At 47.0% G+C, this 25,468-nt stretch overlaps 1 protein-coding gene across 8 annotated transcripts in view; it reads left to right on the forward strand.

The window, feature by feature from the left end:
- smg1 (SMG1 nonsense mediated mRNA decay associated PI3K related kinase) overlaps positions 1-25,468 on the forward strand; it is a 64,609-nt gene that overhangs the window by 29,703 nt on the left and 9,438 nt on the right. For 4 of the 8 annotated variants that reach the window (XM_040005033.1, XM_040005040.1, XM_040005038.1 and 1 more), the window contains 33 exons: positions 1,544-1,698; positions 2,400-2,535; positions 3,836-3,980; positions 4,098-4,236; positions 4,860-5,078; positions 5,202-5,382; positions 6,420-6,581; positions 6,974-7,188; positions 7,325-7,479; positions 9,436-9,658; positions 10,846-11,092; positions 12,398-12,633; positions 12,741-12,986; positions 13,107-13,245; positions 13,613-13,722; positions 14,347-14,565; positions 14,958-15,151; positions 15,796-15,968; positions 17,001-17,280; positions 17,646-17,918; positions 18,935-19,169; positions 19,270-19,481; positions 19,580-19,736; positions 20,365-20,554; positions 20,864-21,144; positions 21,740-21,949; positions 22,195-22,332; positions 23,112-23,264; positions 23,350-23,529; positions 24,095-24,322; positions 24,516-24,727; positions 24,836-24,936; positions 25,075-25,248. In XM_040005033.1, coding sequence (XP_039860967.1) covers positions 1,544-1,698; positions 2,400-2,535; positions 3,836-3,980; positions 4,098-4,236; positions 4,860-5,078; positions 5,202-5,382; positions 6,420-6,581; positions 6,974-7,188; positions 7,325-7,479; positions 9,436-9,658; positions 10,846-11,092; positions 12,398-12,633; positions 12,741-12,986; positions 13,107-13,245; positions 13,613-13,722; positions 14,347-14,565; positions 14,958-15,151; positions 15,796-15,968; positions 17,001-17,280; positions 17,646-17,918; positions 18,935-19,169; positions 19,270-19,481; positions 19,580-19,736; positions 20,365-20,554; positions 20,864-21,144; positions 21,740-21,949; positions 22,195-22,332; positions 23,112-23,264; positions 23,350-23,529; positions 24,095-24,322; positions 24,516-24,727; positions 24,836-24,936; positions 25,075-25,248 — 6,318 coding nt within the window. The remainder of the gene's footprint in view (positions 1-1,543; positions 1,699-2,399; positions 2,536-3,835; positions 3,981-4,097; positions 4,237-4,859; positions 5,079-5,201; positions 5,383-6,419; positions 6,582-6,973; positions 7,189-7,324; positions 7,480-9,435; positions 9,659-10,845; positions 11,093-12,397; positions 12,634-12,740; positions 12,987-13,106; positions 13,246-13,612; positions 13,723-14,346; positions 14,566-14,957; positions 15,152-15,795; positions 15,969-17,000; positions 17,281-17,645; positions 17,919-18,934; positions 19,170-19,269; positions 19,482-19,579; positions 19,737-20,364; positions 20,555-20,863; positions 21,145-21,739; positions 21,950-22,194; positions 22,333-23,111; positions 23,265-23,349; positions 23,530-24,094; positions 24,323-24,515; positions 24,728-24,835; positions 24,937-25,074; positions 25,249-25,468) is intronic. The other 4 variants (XM_040005035.1, XM_040005034.1, XM_040005036.1 and 1 more) reach the window with 4 other exon arrangements.

The following is a 25,468-nucleotide window of genomic DNA, read 5'->3' on the forward strand; positions in this document are numbered from 1 at the left end:
CAGGCCTGTGGCTCTCCCAGTAGCCACTAATTTGTGGAGGCAGAGGACGTGGAGGACGTGGTCAGTGAAGATGCAGAGTTCTTCCCACACACTGGTGTCTGGTTTAGCTGTCATGTGGGCTCTCGTTGACAGAGCAGCTGCTTTGTAGCACTTATCAGTAAGAAGCGGCCTTCCTTCCAGGGGAGGGACGGGGCTAAGAAGATGAAGACTACTTTGGGTAAATGATAGATGGACTGATTTTTGTATATGTAAGCTGCGTGCTTACACATATCTTGCATGTTGAAATCCAGGGGAGACTCCATTGCAGGTTTATCAACCTAGCTGGTAGCTGAGTGCTTTGCAGCCCAGCTGATGCTAGCCAGGGAGTTGGAGTCCACCTCCTTGTTGTCAGGCAGCAGGAACTGTGAGTCGGCCGACTCTTCATTCTCGTTAAAACCTCCTCCCTGTTCTTGTAGCATCTCCTCCCATATGAACTCCAGCAGGGGAGAAACCCTCACATCCTCCATGTGGCTCCAGCAACAGGAAAGTGGTAGTGATGGTCTGTGGCTCTCATCTGCCCAGCTCACGCCTGGTGTTGCAGCCAGATCCTCAGGTATCTCCATTTCGCCTTGCTCTGCAGCAGCCACCTGACAGGTTAGCCTGGTGAGCTACCCTACTGTGGAGCAGTTTGTGTGGACAAGCCACGCAGTGGATACGATCATGAGTGGGTCTCAAGGCAGCCTGAGCATGCGATGAACCTATGCATGCTCCACACGGGTGTGCATCTCAACCTGAAGTCTTTTTGCATCAAGGATAGTTTTCTAACTTCCCTTCCATCTTCACTGTGTACGGCTCTGGACCCTGTAGCTCCTCTGAAAAAGTGCTTGACTCCGTGGTAGAATTCTCAGACGCACGCCTTAAAAAGCAGATAACTTGGAAGCTGGATAGAAAATTGAGTCTCACTAATTTAGAAGACCATCATGTAGCCTGGAAAAAGAGTTTGCTGCTCTCTGTTAGAGAGAAGAAATTACTCATAACCTTCTCATGAATGTAAAATTATGCACAGCTGCTTTGAATAGCATTTATATTAAACGCATTTCCTCCAGTTGAATTTTACAGAGATGAGCTTGCTCGTGTGTGCGCTCTGAGTGTCAGTCATCAGCTGGTTCTCTTCGCTGAAGAAAGCCTGGCAGACCTGACCTGGGGTCTGCCAGCCTTCCTCTGTCCTTGCTGCCAGCAGCTGGAAGCAATAATAATGATGATGGTAAATGATGAATAATTAAAAATAATAAATCATTAATTAGTTATCAATACATCAGAAAAACAGACAGTGGCACTGTAGTTACGACAGATGCTGAGTCCACTTAGCAGAATAATTTAAAAAGCACACACAGTTTGACATCTTATAAAACAAATATGGAAGTTTCTCCCTTCAAGTCCCTGTCGAGCTGTTTAGCAGTAATGCCACTGAAACCAGAGATCCTAACCCAACAAAAACCCAGGTGTATGTGCAGAGCATTGATGAGGGTCCTGAGGCTCTGTTTTCTAAGTGGTTGTTTCTCAGCAGGTCAGTCACTGACAGCCATGGAGATGCTGAGCAAAGCCGCTCTGTCTTATTGCCATTTGGGGAAGAATGAAGGTGCCGCCTGCCGCTCGCTGCTGACACTCTGCAAATGGTTGCTGGCCGACTGGAAGGACATGACGCCTCAGCTCAAACAGGTTTACTGCTTTTTGGAATATTTGGTAATGATAATCACGTATGCAAAGAGCTGTGCCTAACGTGAAAGCAGTACAGTGAAGTTAATAGAACACAAGAACATTAAATGTAAGAATCGGACCAATGATGGGACCTAACCCTCTAACCTGCTTTGGCTCAGCTGATATTTGTCCGGGTTAAGAGAAGCAACATTTCCTCTGTTACTCAAGTCTAAGTAAGTGAAAGCTGACCCAGGTCTGTGTTAAACAGCCAGATATGCACACCTACTTTGGAGACGCACAGCTTGTGGTGGTGCTGATTGTCTTCTCCACCAGAAGCTTCTGACGTGTCCAGGTTGCTGCAGAGCCAGCTTCCCTGATCACTTTATTCAGCCCACAAAGTGCACTCGTCTCCAGCATTTTGAAGATTGTGTTCAGTGTTGGTGCAGGCGATCGGATTATGTTGCTGGGGTGGACAGGTGCTGCATATACCATAAGGAAAGTGAAAAACCCAGGTTGTAATCCACCATGGAGGCATGTGCTGCCCCCCCTTCTTTATTGTCCTGTTAAAGATATTTAACCAAAACATAAAAAATAGGGTAAAGGACTACTTGAAGCATCTTCGACACATTTTAGAAAAGAATAAAATATGTCTAATATAGCAGATGTGATTGTTTGGATATATCTTTAAAATGCATGCTTTCAGGCTGTTAATGTTTTTGTAGGTGGTAAAGAAATCTGCAGCAGTGAACTCATGCAGCGCTCTGGGCAGCATGTCGGCTCTGAGCAGGAACATTGCTGCTCTGCTGGAGCTCCCCCTGGAGGATCAGGCCATCCCATCAGTCACTGCTGAGATTTCAGGTACCATTGGAACCTGATGTATTCACACAGGACATCTCTGGGCTGCAGTAATGTTGATTGTCCTCCTCTTAACTCTAAATCAATGACTTCTCAATAATGCAGAGTTGGGATGTACCACTTTAATTTCCCAGTCTACTATACTACCACTCAAAGTGTGGACACGCCTCCTCATTTAATGGTTTTTCTTTATTGTTACGACTTTCTACACTGAAGACATCAAATATATGAAGCAGCATATATGGAGTTATGTGACAAAGAAAAACTTGATAAATATATTTTAGATTCCTCAAAGTAGCCACTGTTTGCTTTGTTGGCAGAGCTGCAAACCCTGCTCTGTGAGCTTCATGATGTAGTCACCTGACATGGTTTCAGCTCACAGGTGTGCCTGTCAGGGTTCATTGGTGGTGACACTGTTGGGGATTCATTCAAAATTGAAGGCAAACTGAACCAGCATGGCTACCATCCTGCAGACACACGCCATCCCATCGTTTAAATTCCAACAGGACAATGACCCCAAACACACCTCCGGGCTGTGTCAGGGCTATCTGACCAAGAAGGAGAGTGATGCAGTGCTGACCAGACAGCCTGGCCTCCACAGCCACCTAAACCCAGTGGAGATGGTTTGGGATGAGATGGAGCGCAGAGTGAAGGCAAAGGACCAACAAGTGCTCAGCATCTCTGAACTCCTTCAAGACTGTTGGAAACCATTTCAGGAGACGACCTCATGAAGCTCATGGAGACGCCGAGAGAGCAAAGCAGGAATCAAAGCAAAGAATCTGAAATATCAAACATGTTTGGAGTTATTTCCCACGTTTTTGTTCACTACATATTTCCACGTGTTCATTCATAGTTTTGATGGCTTCAGTGAGAATCTACAATGTCTTATGTTTTCTATTCCCATGTGAAGCACTTTGAAATAACTTCCTGTTTTAAAAAGTGCTATAGAAATAAATTTTACTTACTCATGAAAATAACAAAAACCATTAAATGAGACGGTGTGTCTGAACTTTTGACAGGTGTACGTCTGTATTAACCTGACACTCTGTCCTCTTATGTCGGCAGTACATGTTGGCTTTTCTGCACATGATGAACACTTAAGATCTTTAAACTAAAAAACAGTTTTGTTACACTTTCTTTCTCCAGTCCAACTAATCCCAGATAACTAGGAGAAGTTAAACATGCTTCCCAGGCTCAGGAGGACAAATTACTCAAAATGATGAGACACCATGTACCTGCAGATGAATACTGAAATATCCACAACCCTCTAAAGTGTTTGATGTTAATGTTCTTCCCTGTACAGTCAATGTGGGTGTTGGAGAGCCAGACTTCGTGTTGGGTCAGCTGTATCAGTTGTCCACCAGTCTGGCTCCAGATGTGGCAAAGTCCTGGGCAGCCCTGGCCAGCTGGGCTTACCGCTGGGGCAGGAAGGTAGTCGATAATGCCAGGTTAGTGGACACACACACACACAGACTGTTGTGTATGCTCTACTGGTCTGCGTAATGTCTTTGGTGGCCCAACAACACAGTGGAAACATTACTTTTAATGGAGCTTCTCCTCTTCAGCCAAGGGGAGGGACTGCCTCTTCTTCCTGGGGAAAAGAAGGAGATAGAGGAGCTGCTGCCAGCAACAACAAGTGAAGAAGACAAGGACATGATCTTCAGTATTCTGGGACAGGCCATGTGTCGACCTACTGGTATCCAGGTAAAGTCCTGAACAGCTGATAGCACGTACATATAGTACACTGGGCGTAGTAGCGCTGCGAGGACACCAGCTGCTGCCTGAGACGTGTGGACCTGTGCTCGGGTTTTCTCTCCACCTTTGCCTCCGTCTCCAATGTGCCAGCTTCCCTTTCATCTACCTCAGCATCTGTGTTTTTAAAATACTGACTTGTGACCACGGCCGTAATGGTGTTTGACACATTTACCTGTTTATTTAAAAAAGACGATTGCGTCAGTTTCTGCAGTTGTGTTCGCTGCTTGAAGAGGCGATGGCAGTTGCGTAGTACACTTCAGTAACAGGCTTGGTCAGTACATGTCTGTCAGAGGTGCCATCAGCTGCTGCAGGCTGCTGCTGGCATATGTAGTGATCTGATCTCATGCACAGGTATACGTACTTGAACAGGGACGTCTTACACATTGTGGCTTGTACTGCTGTGTTTTGATGACATCTGCTGTTTCTGACCTCTGTCCGGACTCTTCTCACATGCTTTGTTGTGTTCGAGCTTGTATTCAGTGCACGCTTGGTGTTTTCAACAGTCATTGTTTGTATATTCTTGGATTCTTTTCTGCAGCCTGTGTAAACCCTGATGTTCTGCTTTATGTCAGGATGAGGAAATGGCTCTGCAGCAGGAAGATGATGAGGATGACATGGTGGATGTGATTTGGCGGCAGCTCACCAGTTCGTGCCCTTGGCTGGGGGAGGCCAGCCAGCAGGTTACAGATGGTCTGATCCGAGTTTGGAGACTGGTCGTGGACCGTATCTTTGGACTCTACCGCATCTCCTGCCAGGCCTATTTCACCTTCCTCAAGCTCAATGCTGGACACGTGAGGCTGAGTTCCTAAAGCTGATGACTGTGAAACAGTGACTGCCATGTGAAGATCATGACATAGATGTAAGTGCAGCGCTCGGTTCACTCCCTCACTCTGTGTGTGTGTGTTTGGTTTTAGGTCCCTGTAGATGAAGATGACCCCAAAGTGCTGCTTTCATATCACAGCAGCAAGCAGAGCAATGATGACGTAATTGTCATGGCAACGCTGCGTCTCCTGCGTCTTCTGGTGAAGCATGCCGGTGAACTGAGAGAGGGGCTTGAGCTAGGCTTAGCTTCGACTCCTACAGCACCCTGGAGGGGTATGTCCTAATGCAGGTTTACTGTGTGTGTGTGTGTGTGTGTGTGTGTGTGTGTGTGTGTGTGTGTGTGTGATGGACATAATAGATGGGTTTTTCACTCATAGTTGAAGCTTACATACATTAAGAGCTCCCAACACTGGAGTGAAAACCTCTCCATTCCCTGATGGAAATTGATGGCAGTGAGGGGCAGATGAGATGGAAAAGAAGAGCATGTGAAGATGAAAACAAACACAGTGGACAAACAGTCTTGTCCGTTTGTAACAAACACCTTCATCATGATATGAAGGCCACTGGTCCTCAGAGCCTGATGCCCTCAGGGGTCTGTCTCTTGCCCTGAAGTCTCTGACCGTGTCTCCCAACCCGGCCAGAACTGGCAAACAAGCACAGGGTGTCTGATCCACAGAGTTCACTGGGGGAAGAAGAGAAATTAAGTTAGTGGAAATGTGTGCTGTTCATGTGGTCAGGGGGCAATCTGTGCTCTGTTGGCTCCAGGGTACCAAGTGACTGCTGAAAGGTTACTGATGTTCTGTCCAGTGATGCCTGGTTTACATAATGTAATGAATAAAAACAGGCACAGTGATAGGTTAGGGTTACTCTGCGAGTAATAAAGACATGAGAATGTCTCTGTGGTCAAGCTCCGAACTCTAGAGCAGACCTGGGAATGTTTGGTCCGTGCTGTAAATCAGCGGTGTCCAGCCCCAGTCCTCGAGAGCTACCGTGCTGCAGCTTTTAGATGCATCCTTGTTCTGACACGCCTGAATCAAATGAATGGCTTGTTATCAGGTGTTTGCCAAACTTGATGGCTGCTGAAGAGGTAAGCCAACCATCTGATTTGGCTGTTGGAGTAGGGATGCATCTAAAAGCTGCAGGACAGTAGCTCTCGAGGACTGGAGTTGGAGACTCCTGCTGTAAACTCTTGTTTATGTCGGTCAGCCAAGGGTACCAAAAGACCACACTTTCAACAAACGCTGCATTTAGCTAGCCATAAAGTATGTACTTGTTGCTTTTCATGTACTGATTCTTCGTGTTGTCTTTAGGTATCATCCCACAGCTTTTTTCGCGTCTCAACCATCCGGAGGCGTACATCCGACAAAGCATATGCAGCCTGCTGTGCCGTGTGGCCCAGGACTCCCCACACCTCATCCTCTACCCTGCCATTGTAGGCTCACTCTCCCTGGGAGGGGAAGCTCAGAATGCAGGTAGGCTTACTTTTCTTTCTTGTTGCAGCCATGTTCTCTCCAGCTGTTTAAAGAGTTCTACATTAATATCTCAAATATTTCACTTTGCTTGTTCATTCGGTATTAGTCATATATGCAAGATATGACTAATACATAGTCAGAAAAATAGGAGACTGTATAAAAAATCCTTAGCAGTTAATGCAGTAAATGTATTGTTACTCCAGATGCATTTGTTTTATTTTGGTGGTATAAATGTGATCTGGCAGGTTACAGTTAATATTCTGAAACAAGTCTGCATGGTTTGAAAGGGAGTCTCGATGGACTTTACACGAGTCTCTGACATCAGACACCCTGTGCTCGTTTTTCTGACTTCACATATTATAATCCTCTCGATTGGTTAATTTTGCAAACAGGGAGCAAACTGCCGTCAGCTCTGCCTACCTTCTTGGGGAGCATACAAGGAGAGGACCTAGGTGTGGATGAAGAGGAGCAGCTTGGGAGTGATGAACAAGGCAGATCATCAGAAGAGCTGGCGACCTGTTCAAGTCAAGACCAAGCCATGATGCAGGACTGTTACAGCAAGATTGTGGAGAAGCTGTCTTTAGCCAACCCTAGCATGGTGCTGCAGGTAGAAGGCTGACCGCGGTTACACGTTTTGTATGGGGGGGGGGGGGCTATACTGTTTACACTTGAATCAACTACAGCTAAAGTTCAGTTAAAAAAATGTGATGTTCTCAAATGATTGACTTGTGTGTGCCGACCAGGTCCAGCAGCTGGTGGGTGAGCTGCGCAGAGTCACGTTACTGTGGGATGAACTGTGGCTAGGTGTGTTACAACAGCAGCACATGCACGTCCTACGCAAGATCCAGCAGCTGGAGGATGAGGTCAAGAGAGTGCAGAACAATAACACACTGCGCAGGTGAGACTTGCTTTGACCTTAGCCTCAGGATAGGGTCTACTTTTTTCTGTGTACATCGTTGTTTGAAAAAACATTTCAAATCAAAGCAAACCGCTGCTGGCCCACAGTTCATTTAGTACCATGGAGCCAACACTAAGCAAAGGTCTCACTATGGAAAGTGCTTTCTTGAGTGACCAGAAATAGACCCACTAATACCAAATGGCTGTGGCTCAGGAGGGGTTTTCTACCAGTTGGAAGGTTGGTGCCCAGTCTGTCCACCTCAGTGTCAGCATGTGCTTGTAGTAAAAAGCACTTTGAATGTTCAGAGTAGAACAATGCTGCTACCATACACCACTTAGACGTCCTTCCTAACTCCTCGTGACCCAAAACAGATGCTGGAATAGGGATGGGTACCGGTATCCGGTGCCATGATGGCACCGGTTCTGACATAAACGGTAGTAACCAGACCGAAGAGCAGCGCACATTTCGGTGCTTTATTTTTCCTGAGCTGTGATACACTTTAGATTCTAGCCAATCATTTTACGTTTCCGAGGATAGTAGGCGGGTCCAGGTACGTACGTTCTTTTAGAGCAGAGCTACAGATTAAAAATGTCCAAGGCAAAGCGGTCAAAAGTCTGGCTGTACTTCACAGCAAAAGATGCAAACTCAGCAGCAACAAGTGCTTTAAGCTGATACTGTGTATGTGTATGCTGTCAAAGGAGGTAACACCTCAAATCCGATGAAACACCTGGCGACGCATAGCGGGTTTTTTTAAAGCCGAGAAATGCGCCGTATTTGATAGCTTGCTGCGAGACCTCACACCGAGCACATCTACTGCGGGTGTAGTGCCTGTTATCTGACCCGGAGTTAGCAACATCCCCCAAGAACCCGAAGAGGAGAGTCCTGGCCCCTAGCCCTGCCAGTGTAGCAGAAATGATGAGGATGATGATGCAGCAGCAGCCGTTCTTCTCTGCGTGAGTAGCTTAATGTTGTTCGTGTGTAATTTACGTTGAGTAGGCTAACCACGTTATTACATTAATGCATGTAAGGTGAACTAGCAAACATCATCATAGCTACATGCGGCTGTCTTCTTGTTTGATGGCAGATACTCCCTTCACCCTGGCCAAAAAGGCTAAAATGACCAAAGAAAAAGTGGAAAACAGTTAAACATGAGAGGTTTTTGGATAAAGTTGGTGTTCTCCATTCTTTAAGCACCGGTTTGAGCACCGTTTAAGCACCGGCACAGTTTCAAAAGTACCGGTTTGGCACCGATATCAGATAAAACCTAAACGTTACCCATCCGTATTCTGGAACCTTCTGACTTTCATCTGTTTTAGGAAGCATTTCAGGTCCAAAACACAATCTTTCAAACCTTGGTTGATATCACACAGATGGTACGCTCCTAGAATTCCTCAGCACCTTGAATTAAGAATGGTGATGTAACACACCAGTGCACAACTAGTCCGCTCATCCTGCATTGGTTTGTAGATGTGCACTAGTCGTTACTGGACCTTGCAGGTTATGGTTGCACTGGTTAGTTGTAAGCTGTACTTTCTTTACGTTTCTCTCGTATTTCCCTAACTGAGTCATCCACCTCAAAGGTAAGAACATCTGAACTCCACCCTCTTCTGCTAAAACTCTGGACTCCATTGACAGTCCATGTCCTGTAGTTGCTTCAATGCTCCCGGTCTCATCTGTTGTGGAACCTGTAGAACCTTAATCATTTGTTACTGGTGGTTTAAAAGTTCAGCGATGGCATGATGAAAACCAGCCTGTGGAAAAGCTATTACCCCTCAGCTGTAAAAGGACGATTTGGGGTACTGTCGTCACCCCGCTGGGCGAGCAGCGTGGGAGATCTCAGGAGGCTGAGGGCTGGTGCTGGCAGTCACCAGTCAGTCTGTCTTTTTCTGTGTTCAATGAAAAGTAAAGTTCTTACTGGGCTTGTCTGATGTCCTAATACCATTTGTTCATCTGCAGGGATGAAAAGATCGCCATAATGCGTGAAAAGCACTCCGCTCTGATGCGTCCCGTGGTTTTTGCCCTGGATCATGTGTGCAGCATCACAGCAGCTCCGGCAGAGACGCCGCATGAATCCTGGTTTCAGCAGACCTACGGTGATGCCATCACGTCTGCCCTGGAGCGTCTAAGAAACCCCGTAAACCCGGCTAATCCAGCCAGTAGCTGGCTTCCCTTCAAACAGGTATGATGTGTGTTGTGTTAGTGATGACCATGGTTTTATTTTCAAATTATTCAAGTTATGTAAGCTGCAGGGATAGCAATGGGAGCAGAAACTGATGAACAGTGTGTGACAACAGGTTCACTGAACAAGCGACAACAAGACGACCCTTAAAAATGCAGTGGTGGTGGTTGCTTACCTTATCCTGCTCACTGACTTTAGCTCGGTTTTGTGTTGTTAGTGTCACTGCTGATAGTGACGTGTCGTCCCACCTGCTGCACGTTCGGGACAGCATGTCATCGTAAGAAGGCTTTGCTTTGTCTCCCAGCCAAGTCTCAGGACTGTGGAAGCCAAGAGATGGACTGTTAAACCAGGAAACTCAAACAGGCCAATAAAAAGGTTTTAACCCAGGGCCTGGTATTTGCTCCTTTGTTAGAGGGGGGCTGAGAGTAGTACTGCCAGAGCCCTGCAGCATGACATACCAACCAGTGGGCTACAGGTACAGTTTCTGATCAGGTGGAATGGCCTCACATCCTTCAGTGGAATCTGTTCACAGCAGAAACACCAGAACTTGCGACCCTACCACAGGTGTTCCCTTCATGGACGGGAGCACCTGTGACAGACGTGATAGTGTGGTAACAGCGTATGCTGCTTGCAGCTTAGTAAAATCATTACCTCATTGCCTTTGTCGACCTGGTGCTGGTGCAGAGGGCCCTGGTCTCCTCCTGGTCCAGGACTGTGTGCAGCTCACATGGCCATTGTGTCTGTGACGTTCCTGGAAGATGAAGGCGTTGATGTTCCCCAGGTCTGAGTCCAACTGAGAACCTCTGGGCCATCAGTGCGTCTGACTCTGCCAAAAAGCACCACTGCCCCCGAGCTCGCTGATGTCCTGGTTCAGGTCTGGAAGGAGAGCCCACTCAGTCTGCACATTCAGTTTTCACTTTCAACTACGTGTGATTTCAAATCCAGCTCCCAAACGGTTGATGGTCCACCGAGTGTCATTTTGTCCTTAGCAAACTGTGTATTTGTGTGCAGTGTGTGTTAAATATACACAGGAATTGTTTCCCCAGCACCTGTGAAGATGTACCTGTGTATGTAATCTGTTATGTTGAGATGCATCACTTCCACGGATGTAGGATCCTTGATATTTCCATAGTTTTATATTGTGTAGGTGTTCCAAACCTGACTGATGTGCTGTCTGTGTTGGACAGATCATGATGAGCCTGCAACAGCGTGCTCAGAAGAGAACCAGCTATCTGCTGCATCTGGATGAGATTAGTCCCCGCCTGGTTTCCATGACTACAACAGAGATTGCTCTACCTGGCGAGGCATCGGCATTAGATGCAGTGACCATACAGAGTGTAGGGAACACCATCACTATACTGCCAACCAAGACCAAGCCAAAGAAACTGTTCTTCCTGGGCTCAGATGGACACAACTACCCGTACCTCTTTAAAGGTGGGGAAACTCGGTCGCAGCAGCAGTCGTAGATGGAAACAGTCTTCTAAAGCTGCAGGGAACAGGAAACGTAAAAACTGCATTAGCATTCAGTTGGTAATATTGACAGTTGTGTTCTGTGAACAACTGAAGCCTGGCTTTTCTCATTTTTGTTGATTTTCAGTGGGCAGAGGAGTGCTTTGAAACAGATAAAGTAATGTTAGTAAAGCCATTAGAACATGAAGTATGAGAGAGGCACATCGACCCGTTGAGTCTGTAGGTTCTGAGAACATCTTCTGTGTTTGACGCAGTTTGAATACAAGCTGTGTGACTAAACAGGACAAATGAATATTCCCCAGCTGGCTGCTGGAGGTGGGGCCAGTTGTAAGGTGAAGCTGGTCATAAAGATGGTGGTACTCCACAAAACGTGGCAGTTGCCATGGTCACCCACAATTTGCATGGAAGACTTTTATCTGCAACGTTGTAGCGAAATAGTGACGATGGTATTCCAACCAAAAAGTGTTTCCTGTAGCAGTGAGGCGCAGCTTTTACTTTGAAGGCGAAGGTTCTGTTTCCAGTTTTTATTGTACTTTGTTTTGCTAACAGTCGATAGTTAGCAAATAAGTCGTGACTGTGGCAGCCACAAGGTTTTTGGTGTAGCTAATTTTAACTAGTGACAACCAGCAGCAACAAGTGCTAACCAAAGGTTGGGTAATGCAGCCTTTGATTTATATATTTGCCAGTTGGTCCCCACGCTGCGTGACAGATGCCTAATTTTATTTTTAACAAATGGGGTCCAAGCACTTTAAGACAGGGTCCTCCCAAGAGCACCTTTGACACTTGGCATGATAGTGATTGTTATTATAAAAAGGTCTGTAAGAAATCCAATTCTTTTTATTTTCATAGATATTTTGTTTGTTTCATCATTCGACCAGCTGACCCGATGTTAGGCTCTCTAGTTGCTTGTTTCCTGCGTCACATTCAACGTACATCATCTGTATGTAAACTCGGGGTCGCCCAGATTTGTATCCACGATTGAGTTTTTTCGAGTCAGCACTTACATGTGAAATACAGAACGTGAAAAAGAAACGCAGACCTGACAGAAGCTGGGGGTAAGTTGAGAGTAGCACAAACGTTTTCTGTGGGTGGTCATACTAAATCGTTTGTACAGTGTCATTTTACCAAGACAAAGTCGTCATTAAAAAGCTTTTATGTGAACCGCTAATGATCCCTCTGAGCTCGCGAGCTGTGAGTTGTGCGTAGAAAGCAAAGAGAAAAATGTCAAAGTTTCCTTTGTGATGAAATAGTGACTGAAGTTTCTCTCAGGTCTGGAGGATTTGCATTTGGATGAGCGCATCATGCAGTTCTTGTCAATTGTCAACACCATGTTCACCAAGATCAATCAGCAGGAGCAACCACACTTCCATGCCCGACACTATTCTGTCACGCCACTTGGAACTCGTTCAGGGCTGATCCAGTGGGTGGACGGTGCCACGCCCCTCTTTGGCCTCTACAAACGCTGGCAGCAGAGGGAGGCTGTGCAGCAGGCTCAGAAGGTAGAGGTTTGTCTGCACTGTAACACACGGCTTTAACACTGGTCAGGCTGCGAGCGCTTTCTGGTTTCGGGCCCGTATTACTGGTTAGTGACGTGACTTTGTTTTCTGAGCAGGCCCAGGACTCCTTCCCACAGCAGCCTATACCTCCAGTGCCCCGCCCCAGTGAACTGTACTACAGTCGCATCGGGCCGGCTCTAAAGGCAGTGGGGCTGAGTGTGGATGTGACACGGAGAGACTGGCCTCTCAGCGTTATGAAGGAGGTTCTGAAAGAGTTGATGGAAGCAACGCCGTCCAACCTTCTGTCCAAGGAGCTCTGGTGTTCTTGCACCACACCGAGCGAGTGGTGGAGGGTCACTCAGGTAGCGAGGAGATGCATTCAAAGCGTTTCTCACCTTCTTCCTTGTCTCCTGTTTCAGAAAAGGACAGATGCTCAGAAATGTAATCCAGATGTCTCTTTGTTTCCTTTTCTCTGTCTGCAGTCCTACGCCCGATCTACTGCTGTCATGTCAATGGTGGGATACATTATTGGCCTTGGCGACCGTCACCTTGACAACGTTTTGATTGACATGACCACTGGAGAGGTGGTGCACATTGACTACAACGTATGCTTTGAAAAAGGTGCGTTTAACTGTGTTGCTGCGATTCATTTTAAAGAGAATAGTTTAGAACCACATTTATTAAAAGGTAGAAGACAATTGTGCTGCATGTGATAGAAGCAAAGGGACAGAGGTGAACACCACTCACACACAGTGCTCACCACAGCTAGTCAGCCTGTTCTGTGCAGATATAATAAAGCTCTTTTCCTCCACAGTCCCCCATAATATGATCAGACTCAAAGCTCTTTATCACACACTGAGATGTTGGAGGAAACCCAGCTGAGGGGTTATTTTTGGCTGCTAGCGTGGAACAGTATCGATTTTCCATGTAGTGGGTGACCTGCTCGTTTTCCTGGGTGCACAGTATCAAAGTGTGTGTGTGTTGCCAGGGAAAAGCCTGCGAGTGCCAGAGAAGGTCCCATTCAGGATGACCCACAACATCGAGATGGCTCTGGGAGTCACTGGGGTGGAGGGCATCTTCAGGCTGTCCTGTGAACAGGTTACTCTCACATCACACTGCATATAAAACCATTTGTACAGGCGTTAACTCAACCCATCTGTGAAAGGGTATCTAAAACACACCCGTCGATGTTATCATCAGTAGCATTTCTCACACACCTTGTAACAGATTGGACTCATTTCACGTAGCATAGTCACAGTGTGCCCCGTGGCAGGTATACCATACCACCGCCCACCTCTGCTGTTAGAATGAGGATCTTCATCTCTTGCTGCTGATGAAGCGAGAGCCAAGTTCAAAGTGTTCAATATGTTGGAGCTTATAAAATGAACACATGATCCTGAGATGACTGTTTTCCCTGAGGGTCACGATTGGAAAGTATTCCCACTGGGCTGTAATTGATAAATATTGAGACGAGTGGCTTTTTTTGCACAGTTTAGAATAATGAAGGTAAAATGAACCAGTAGATGGAGTGGCAGTTTGTTTCTACAGTTTGCTGCAGCTTACAGGCTGTTTGTTAGAGGGATGTAGCCAGTGCACGTTTTGTACCTCGGGATATTTCCCATGCACTGAAACATGGAGATGTTAGAGCTGTTGGCTATTGTGACAGGATGGAAGTCAAAATACACGTGGGGGGAAAAAATCAAGTGGGATGTGTGTTTCTAGGTGGTTCAGATAATGCGACGAGGCAGAGAGACCTTACTGACCCTGCTGGAGGCCTTCGTGTACGACCCTCTGGTGGACTGGACCGCGGGGGGAGAGGTAGGATTTGCTGGTGCAGTGTACGGAGGGGGAGGCCAACAGGCTGACAGCAAAAAGAGCAAGCGGGACATGGAGAGAGACATCACGCGCTCTCTCTTCTCCTCCAGGGTGGCTGAGATCAAGGTGAGTTCACAGATGTCAAATAATCATACAGCACCTTATCAGCAAATCCAGTCGGTTCTGTGGTGGTGTCTCAGGTTGCCATGGTTGCAGCCGTTTCTTTAATTGCAGTTGTCAATGTTGCTTCACTTTGTCTGGCAGTGAGAACAATAAATAGGGGAGAAAGTTAAATAAGGACTGCGTTACAGTGTAAAGAAGGAGAATTTTAGTGGCTTTTATCTGTCATTCCAGGTTCATCCACAGCTGACTACAGTTATTTCTCTTACAGCTCACATTGTCTAAATAGGCAGGAGTAGGGTTGGCTTTGTTTTTAACAACCCTGCAGGCTGTAGAATGAATCCTTTCCTGCATTTCATATTTTTAATGTGTTATTGTTCTGTGTGGGCCTCGTGCAGGTGAACTGGTTTAAGAATCGTGACGAAATGCTAGCGGTCCTACCACAAGTAGAAGAAGCCGTAGAAGAGTACTTGGTCCTGCAGGAGCTTCTCTGCCAAGGAGAGAAACGCCAAGCTAAACTACAAGAGGAGAGCACCTTCTTAGAGGGGGCAGAGAACCACCCTGACCACGACATCTTCACCCTGGAGCAAAGGTCAGACACAGCACGCTGTTCAACAGTTACCACACATGTTAATGAGACCACTCTTAGGGGTGTTCTCCTGGTGCAGGCGGGACGGTTGTATCAGGAAGCAGATCTGTAACAGACGAGCTCGGTGAACACAAATCAGCTGAATGTTTGGAGGCGGAGCCCAAAGGAGGACGGGGTCGTAAAGCGATTGGTCGCTTTGAATAGATGATCATAGTTATATAAACAGTCATACTGTGGCAACAACAGAAAAACTATTTGAAACTTTGCACACTTTCAAATTGTAAACAGAGTGAATTATCAGCAGTTTGCTGTGTAGCAGTGCAGATGCTGTCACTGGATTATTTACTGCTGAGGAAATATTTGAAACTGGAGATTTCTGAAGCCTCAGCACTGCTCCGACCATTCAAACTCAGCTGATCCGTGCGAGCAGGGTTTCAGTCCGAGAAACGGAGAGCTGGTGGCGAGAATGTGAAACTGCAGCCGCGTGTGCGATGGCTTCTTTGTGCGCACGCCTGCCGAGTGCTACGTGCAGGAAATTTAATAGCACCGCTGGAATGGATGAGATCTGGAAGATAACAGAAATACTGTATCCACAAACATCATCGCCTCATTCTGAACTCTTACTCACCCAGCCTTCCTGCTCACAGGTACTCTGAACATACCCAGCTGCAGTCACGACAGCGGACCGTGCAGGAGGCCATTCAGGGCAAACTGACTGAACTGGACCAGTGGATCTCCCAGTACCAGGCAGCATTCTCCAGCCTGGAGGCCACACAGCTCGCCAGCCTGCTGCAGGACATCAGCAGTCCTATCGATCTTGGTCAGTGTCTGTGTAAAATACTCTCCTCAGGTTTCTGAATATTGTGTATTTCAACATATTTCTGGGTGTTGCTTTGGTATATTTTACATATATAAAATGAAAATAGGATGATTTGACATTTAGTTGTAAAACAGGGTAAAAGCTTTATATAACCTCCATTTAAAACAGAACAACAATAAATAAGAAGGCATACTCGCCTTACCCAGGATGTTCAGTACGTCCCACCAGCTCAGTAGTGCGAGGCCAAGCAGGTTGGCAGCTGTTCTATACAATGAATATTCTTTTCCCTCTATTTTAGTCGTAGCATGTTTACACAATAACTGCACAGCTCTTGAGTTGCTCCTGACCTGATTGGAGGGAGCCCGTTTTAATATGTAGTCAGCAGCCAATAAGCTTGCATATGACACAGGAAGTCTGCGTGCACCTGGGGCTCCACCTGTGCGTCCCACTTCTTGGTCTGGACTCCCTCACCCAGTGGAAACAGACACAGGTTGTCTGAATACGAGCTCAATCGTCCAGGTCAGGAAATCCCAGGAACGTGATTGTTTGCCTTCATGTAGCATTTTCAGTGGGAGGGACATGTTCATACGACTCTTTTCAGGATTATTGAAGGTCTTGGAAGAGTATTGTCTGTACAGTAAAGTGTGAGTTCTGCCTTTTGTCCTGCTGTTAGTGTTTCTGTAAATAGAACAAAGGGAGGGAACGAGAACATTGTGCTGTGGAAGTGGAACTACAGCCACTGGTTGAGTGTCATGGCCCAATTATTGATTTTCCAAACTCACATTTCAGGTTCACCCTGTCGGACGCTGTTTCTGTCTCTAGTGATGTCATCGTGAACATTTACTGTTCTTGAAGGGCTGGATGGTTAACTGTGTGCCCGCCTGTCAGGGTCAATGTTAATTATTTATGTGATATTGATGATTTATCCCTGCTTAACACTGCGATTAAACAACACTGCTTGTGGTTCAGTTTTCAGTAAAAATGCATTGATTGTACTGAGCTGTGCTGTCTTGTTCTTGGCTGTCCCATCAGGCCCTCCCAGCTATGTGCCAGCTACAGCCTTCCTGCAAAATGCAGGTCAGGCCCACCTAATCAGCCAATGTGAGAGCCTGGAGGCTGAGGTGAGCACCTTGCTGCAGCAGCGCCGTGGAGCCCTCCGCAGCTCCCTGGAGCAGCTTCACAGCTATGCCACAGTGGCTTTGCTGTACCCACGGGCTACCCTAGTATTCCACAGGGCTCATCAGTGGAAGGCCTGGTTGGAAGAGCTGCTGAGAGACATGACAGCAGATCACTGCCAGCACATCTACAGACAGTAAGGAGCCACGCATTGTCTTTTCTCATTTTCATTGGTTAACCCTAGGACTGCATGTGTCGCTTAGCTGGTACCAGCCTTACTGGTGACCAGTCCTCGCGGAGTCCCTAAAATGTTTTTGGTGAAGAAGCACCCCTGAGACCCACCGTCAGGTCCAAGTTACACACCTAAAAATGTCCCCTATGACAGTTCTCTTCAACTCAGCAAACATCCTGTGCGCCCCTTCACCTGAGTTACCTGCAGATACCTGCAGTTCATGAGACAGGACAGGTTGCAGCATCACCATGAATCACATCCAAGCTTATGTTCTGCTCCTCATGGTGTAACTCACGATACCAGCTAAATGTGTGTGTCTCTCTTTCCAGATATGAGTTGCTGTTTGCTCCACAACCTTCTGCTGCCTCCTGCCAGTTTCTTTCCAGTGTGGAATTGAGTCTGCAGCACCAAGTGGCTGACACCAACGAGCGCGTGGTGCACCAAGCAGAGCGGCTGAAGGCTGAGGGCACCACAGTAGCAGCGTGTGAGGAGCAGCTGCAGGAGATTGAGCACTGCATCACAGTTTTCCTGCGGGAGAATGGAGAGCCAGGTTCTCTCAGCCTGGCTGCAATCATCACCTCTGCCCTCTGCACACTCTGCAGGTTTCATTCACATTTCCATTCTGTGTCTCACAGTTTTCAGTCCCTGTGACTGTCTGTGAGGGTTTAATTGTGTCCGTACTGTAGGTCAACAGACAGATGAATAAGAATCTGGTAGTATGAGGTCCAAAAACATGCTGATGTAAGTGAAGGCAGCCAAACGTAGGTGGGAAAAACTCAAACCTAACACCAGAGTTTCTGAGTCAGTAATCTGAAGAAATCCACTCAGCGGCACTAAAAACCCTGAAAGACCACTTAAAGCTCTGGTTAAGGTTCAAACTACTGGTTAGGACTGAAAAGATTTAAAAAGTCTTTGTTTCTGGAAAAGAGATCTTTGGTAAGATAAAGCAGGAGGAAAGAAACGAGCCCTAATCTGAACCACATGGTGATGGTCACTCATGTTAGCGGTCCTCTTCTGTCTGAAGTCAGTCACCATCATTATTTACATTTTAAAGAAGGTGAATCCTGCACGAGCGCTCCACAAAATCATCCTGCTGCCTGTTGTTGCATTGGCACAGAGCTTTAAAGGTTGTATCCCGAAGCAATCTGCTAGCCTGTTGGCCTTGTCACAGGCTGCTCTACAGACTGGAAGCAGGCCTCCTCATCCAGCTCTCGGCGATTTGTCTTTGCTGTCAGCACGACTGAGTCCTGGTCAGATCATGTAGGACTCTGTTTTCTTTAGTCAGACTTGGCCAACTCACCTGTGATAATAACCATGGAAGCTAGCAGGCGTGCTACTGTTACTGATCTCACACATTAGAGTGGGCAGAAGGTCACATGGCGAGAAGTGCTCTGTGCATAAAGTGAAGTGTCTATAGCAGCATGCAGTCATGTGAAAAAGAGAGTGCACCGTTTTTACTTATGGGGCTTTAATGGGACGTAATAAAAAAACGATGTGGTCCTCAGCAGCGTTGGAAATGAGATCAGTCCAACCTCGGTGTGGATGGGTTTGAGTGGGTGGATAAAAGCTGCAGTGGACACAGTGAACCCACTTTTGTCTTGTGTTTGATTGACCGTAGACGCAACCTGGTGATGGAGGGTGCAGCAACCAGCGCTGGGGAGCAGCTCGTGGACCTGACGTCTCGGGATGGGGCGTGGTTTTTGGAGGAGCTATGCAGTATGATTGGAAACATCAATGGGCTTGTAACACTGCTGCAACGCTGCCCACTCTTAACTCATGACCTGGAGCTCCCTCCACCTTCAGCTACCACCCAGGTTGTTTACCTGGCCAGTGCTGTGTATACGTGCTTGCAGGTAGGTCCACCTGCAAACTATGAAGCCGCGCAGGAACAGGCTGAGGCCGTGTAAAGTCTTTTTGCTGACATTGCTCTGGCCTGTCATCTTTTTATTGCAGGAGCTGAACACCAATTTCCGTCAGATCATCTTTCCAGAGGCTCTGCGATGTATGATCAAAGGAGAGCCGACTCTGGAGTCCATGTTGGCAGAACTGGAGCAGCTGGTAGATCAGAGCTCTGATGGTCTTGGCCTGCAAGGTTTGGCTGATAGTTTGCAAACCGGCACAGGCCTGGACCACAACGGCCGTAACCACTGCCTCCACATCACCAGGTGGAGTTCCTGTCGTGCATTTTTAGCGGACACAGTGCTGTTTAACTTGCTGCTAACGTGCATGCTTAAAGTTTGTTTTGTGTGTGTCTGTTTGTCAGAATGCTGCGTGTGCAGTACTCTGAACTGATCCAGCCTCATAGCATGGATGGACAGGGCCAGGACACACCAAAGATGTCTGCAGGTCAAATGTTGTTGGTTGCCTTTGATGGCATGTTCACTCAGCTGGAGACGGCCTTTGGGCAGCTGACTGAAAAGGTAGCGCTTACATTTCTGCACATTCAGTGAATGCATGTTACGACCCGGCTCCAAAGCTGCGACATAAACATGGAGACTGATACCAGAATTTCACAGAGAAGAGCTTTTATTTTAAATCGCATAACAAGTTGGCTAAAATAGCTGGTTGGTAGGACAAACACTAGTGAGCCTTTATGAAAGCCCGCCTCAGGTAGGCCTTTATCCACACCTGGTCAATTAGCAACAGCTGTACACTCTTGCACTGCCAGTGCAGAGAGATTAGGGGCTGCAGAGGGCAGAACAATGCAGTGAAAGACCTAAAATGACATCAGAAATCCTCGTCACGTCTGTAACGTGATATTTTTATGACTCACGGTGCATTTTATAGCTTGTGTTTATTTTAAATATTGAGTTCAATTCTGTACCATAATTGGCCGCCAGGTTCCATGTTATTCTCAACACACTACACAGGCATGGTTGTGTACCAACACAGCAAACAACAGTGCACTTTGTATTCTGACAGCAGGTGGAAACACAGTGCAGGATAAGCTTGATCCAGTCCTAACCTGCTCTTCAGGAACTAGTCTGCGTTTCTTACACTGTTGTTTCCTGGAGCGACTAATATTACTTTGCTCTGCATTATCCTTAGCTGAGTTCTTTAGAGGTGCCGCCCCTGTGGAGAAAGGTGGATGTTCTGAGGGAGGCCCGAGCCACACAGCTCCACTTCTTTGATAGCCTGAATCAGCGTCAGCTGATGGAGGAAGTGTTCTTCATCAAGAGGCTGCAGACCATCAGGGATTTCTTCAGGCTGTGTTCCTCGTTTGCTCAGACTCTTTCTGGTAAGAGCTCTTCACGGCCACACAGACTGAGGATGAACTTATCATGTTGTTGCACTTTATTAAAAGCACCCACTTGATGCCATGAACACTATAGAGAGGGCTGAGCATTGTTAAAATATTGATTTAGCCATAATCTACAGCCTTCTTCCACTATGAAGTGTTTCTGGATGTTTGCACTTTGACAAAGTCAGACTGCTCAGTGTTTCGCAAAGAGAGAACATAGCTTTCCGAGGTATTTGTGAGCTCCGTGGTTTAAATAACCAGATATTCTTGCGGCATGTCTGATGTCTGTGGGACAAATCTTTGCAGGTACCTGCGCCCCAGCTGAGGACCTGTTACCTACAAATGGACCTGTTGGTTTGGGGAAGTCCCTGTACGGCCGGCCCAGCAGCACTGGGTCGGGTGCAGCAGTGGTCAGTGAGGAACAGATGATTCGTCCCATCAAGGCCTTCACTGCTGAGTTTGTCCGGCAGATGCTTATGGGTATGCCCAGCCAAGCCCTCAGTCTGGCCCTCTGCAGCACCCTCTCTGCCCTCGGTGTGGACATTGTCGCTCAGGTGGAAGCAAAAGACTTTGGTGCAGAGAGCAAGGTATGATCTGTGTGGAATTATGTGGTGTTCAGTATCTTCAGTATCTTTGTTCTCTCAACGTTCTTTTCAGCCTTCTTCATGTTCTCCATGTCAACGTTAAAAAGAGTGTTCATTATTGAATTTTTCCAACGATCTTAAAGGAGTCTTTAGAAATGCTGATCACCTGTTGGCTGCGTTCTAGTTCAGGTTGGTTGATCTGTTGATCGTTGCTGCCCATTTTGGTCAGGTAGTCCTTACTCAGCCTGTTTAAAAATAAGTATCTCAGCTGCAGAGTAATCAGTGGGTTTGAGTTGATAACCTGTTCTTTCAAAGCCTCCCCCTGACTGTCGGACAGTCATTGCCCTTTCTGGATCTCATACTCGTGTGTCACCTGTTCCAAATATTTTTCATGTTGCAACCTTCTTCCACAATGGATTCTTCATTTTTCACCAGATTCTACTCACCGTGGAAAAACCTTATTTACAAAAAAACCTGTGTGTGTGAAATGTTGAATGTTTTAGTGTAAATGCAAAGTGGATACACATTTATTGTTCCAGTTTTCAAAGACTGTAAAGAATACCATAAAGTAACCTTTGCTATGTGTGTTCCTCCAAAGGTTTCTCTGGACGAGCTCTGTAAGAAGGCAGTGGAGCAGGGGCTGACGTCAGGTCGAGTCTCCCAGCTGCTGTTGAACAGAGCCACAGTGCTGGTGTCGTCCTATGACACAGCATGGAAAAAAGTTGACCTGCTGAGGAGGCTGGATAGCAACCTGGAAGCTGCCAAGGCCAGCCTGCAGAGGAGCCAGCTGCACATCGCTATGTTCCAGGTACATGCACCAGTAGTGCTGCTTTTGGAGTTGTGATCACTTTTCACATCACAAAAAATACTTCCAGTCGCCTGCGGTGTAAGCTGAAGATCAGTGAAGCTAACACAAAGTGCTGCAAAGAACGGGGCGAGTTCTGGTCAGCTGTATTAGAATCATGATGATGTCTGGATCATCTCTGACGTAACTTCATGTCATTTGGTGATTGTGCAAATATACCACTGTTTTTATTGGTGCGTTTCTTTCAGTGGCAGCACGAGGATGTTCTGGGTCCCAGCAATCAGCCTTTAAGTGTCAGCATTCCTCCTCGTTCTGTGATCCTCAGCAACATGAAGAAGAAGCTGTATAAGCTGAGTCAGGATGAAGCAGCCATCGTTGCCATTCAGGTGAGTTTGTCTTCATTCCCAGATCAAAACCATTATAGTTTCTGGCCACTTTAGGAGAATGACATTTTTAAACATACTTTAGTATGTTTAACATAGGAACTACTACAGGAAACTCTCATAGTACAGTTAAACTGCAGCAGCTCAGTAACATTACCTGAAAGGCATGTCAGTGAAATTCAGGAAAAGCCTGCTGGGTTGCCAGGCGAACCAAAAGTCCTTCAAGCTAACTTAAGGTTATGTATGTAACCCAGGTTCTCTGAGTATCAGATGTGAGTGTCTCACTGTGGGGACGCCCCTCATCAGAAGCTGCTGTTACACCAGCCCCTGCAGGCTGGCTAAGTGACGCCAATGTCAGGAGGGGCCTCCCTGTGTATAGCGTCGGGTGTCATTCAGAACGCAGGAGGGGGTCTGGTGAGACGCTCACTTATGCTACTTTAGCAAAAAGGAAAGTTTGAAGCCTGATTTTAACCAAGCGACGCCCCCTTTGTTGTAGCGTTCATTTCGCATTGCTATGACGACAAGCATGCACACTGTGTTGTAATGGGAAACCAGTCTATGTATCTCACATGCACCCGCCCTCTCTTCCTCCTTTACCATGGAAACGATCCTGTCGTCATGTGCATCCACCTCAGTATGTGCGTCGCACCAGTGAAGTGCAAAGTATTCCTCTCAGAGCTTCATTATGACTTTGTAATAATATTTCCGCTTATCGTTATCAGGGTTGTGAGTTGTATGAAACATTTTTCCTGTCCTGTGATTCACGTTGGTGGTGTCTTCAGGAGAAGCTAGCGTCGCTGGAGGCTAGCATCGAGCAGCGTTTAAAGTGGGCCGGTGGAGCCAACCCAGCACTGGCGCCTGTCCTGCAGGACTTTGAGATGACCATCAGAGAGAGACGCGCCATGGTGGCCAGAGACAACCAGCGCACCAGCCAGGTACAGCCACTGCTGTGTTCGCCTCCTGCTGTCACTGATCACCACATTTGGACAAAATGCCAATTTTGCCACTCTTCCTTTCCAGGTCACATTCCTGTGCTCCACGATCCTCAACTTTGAAGGCCTTCGGACCCGATCCCCCGAGGCTCTCAGCATGGACGCAGCCCTGTTTGAACTGCTGAAGCGCTGCCAGCAGACGTGTTCGTACGCGGCCCAGTTTAGCAGCACGGTGTCTGCACTGGAACTCCAGCTCCTGCACAGACTGGTTGGTTTGACCTTTGACCTACATTTCTGTCAACAAGTTTTTCTGGTGCAGCCTTGTTTTTGTACCACATGCACTGATAACATTTTAAATAATTAGTCCTTCATCTTTAATAACATTCATTTCCACATGTAATGCTCTGCTGTCACATGTAGGATATGAAACCTAGTTCCAGCCAGCCCTTAAAAACACCGAGTTCAGGAAGTTATTAAAACTTTTTTATTAAAACTCTCAGCATGCAGTCAGACAACCAGCTGAGTTAATAAACAAACATTTCCTGAGGTCAGAGCGAGGGTCAGTTTTCTCCTGTCGGTGTCTGGACAACCAGACTTTACAGGTGCTAGCGGAACATTAACCACTCCAAACCCACTGTTGACATGTAACGCTTGGAGTTCCTACTGAAACTAAATGTTTCTGTTTGCATTCACAGTTCATCTTCACAGTCTAACAGATGTTTGTATGAAACATGTTCTTTGTGTTTCTCTATCAATGGCCACCATGTTTGAGTGATCACCCAGTGAGTTTGGAGAAACTTGATAAGACGGCGATGTGCTTTCCATTGCTACAGAGTCCAGTGCTAGACCTGCCTATAGGCAGTGTGGAGTGGCTCAGCTGTGCCCAGAGGCAGCTGGAGGATGAGCTAAACATGGAGCAGAGGAATCAGGAGGAACGGGAGCAGCAGCTGGAAACCTGTGGAGAAACACTGCAGCTGCTGGTGGACTCGATCAAAACGATTCTCTCTAATCACAACCGCCATTTAGCTGACGTCAAGCACCTGCTGAGGGCCATGGCCAAGGTACACCTGAGGCACACACACACAGCTGATTTTAAAATCTGGGGTGTTTTCACCACTGTTATGTGTTTGCCATTTGAATAAGTGTAGAAGATGAGCGAGCACAAAGGTTTAAAAATGGTCCACACGTGTGTTGCACGTTGCTGCATCCTGCTGTGAACCTGCAGTCGTCACTGTTCTTACTTATGTCGTACAGGATGAGGAGGCAGCGCTGGCGGATGGTGAAGAGGTGACATACGAGGGCAGCGTGCGTCACTTCCTGTTGGAGTACAAAGCTTGGCAAGACAACATCCAGTTAGTGCTGTTCACTGTTGTCCAGGCCAGTGGACAGCACCTCAGCCAGGAGCAGCTCGAACTACTGGAAGAAATCCCCAGTACTCTGAAAGAGCTGCACTCACAGAGCCAGAGGTGCTTGGGTCACACACACACTTACTGATCTTTTTAATTTTCACATAAAAATCGTATTAATTATTATTAATAATCGTTATTAATGCATGCATGCGTTTATTCCAACAGCGTCTATAACGGCCTGGTGGGCTTTGCTTCCCCACTGGTGACCGACAGAGACACTGAGTGCTCCAGTCCTGTTTCTGCAGCACAGTCGAGCTTTGCAGCAGGTATGGCCTCCCGATGTTGTAGCATGCTACAAACCTTATGGTGGGGAAAATGGGTTTTCACTGGTGTCAGTGTGCGTCCTGTCAAGTGAACATGTGGCACGTACACACACGTGTGTATTTGTTATGTTTTTCATTTAGCTGTCAGATGCAGTGGGGTGAAAACCCAGCCAGACTCGATGTCCCAGAATGCACGCAAGGCTCTCCCACGCAACCTGGGAACCCCGACCGATACCCCGCCCAGTACTCTAGTGAGCAGTAAAGGTCTCAACTCCAGCCCCAAGAGGGCTGTACGAGACCCCAAAACAGGACGAGGTACTCTTCCTTCACTCTCCTCACAATCTTTGGAAACTGGGGCTTTTGAAAAAGCAGCAGGTTTCACAAATATGTAATATGTATGCAGCGGTCTGAGGTCAGAAGAGCATTCGTTCCCTTTCTCAGAGTGAGGATTACAGTCTCAGTACTTGTGTTCAGCAGGAGTTGTAGGCTTGGTGCATACCTACCTTTAGCAAATGAAATTGTATCCCAGTGTCTA

The sequence above is a fragment of the Simochromis diagramma genome, unplaced genomic scaffold (assembly GCF_900408965.1).
Source record: "Simochromis diagramma unplaced genomic scaffold, fSimDia1.1 OVJJ01000494.1, whole genome shotgun sequence".
Lineage (NCBI taxonomy): Eukaryota > Metazoa > Chordata > Actinopteri > Cichliformes > Cichlidae > Simochromis > Simochromis diagramma.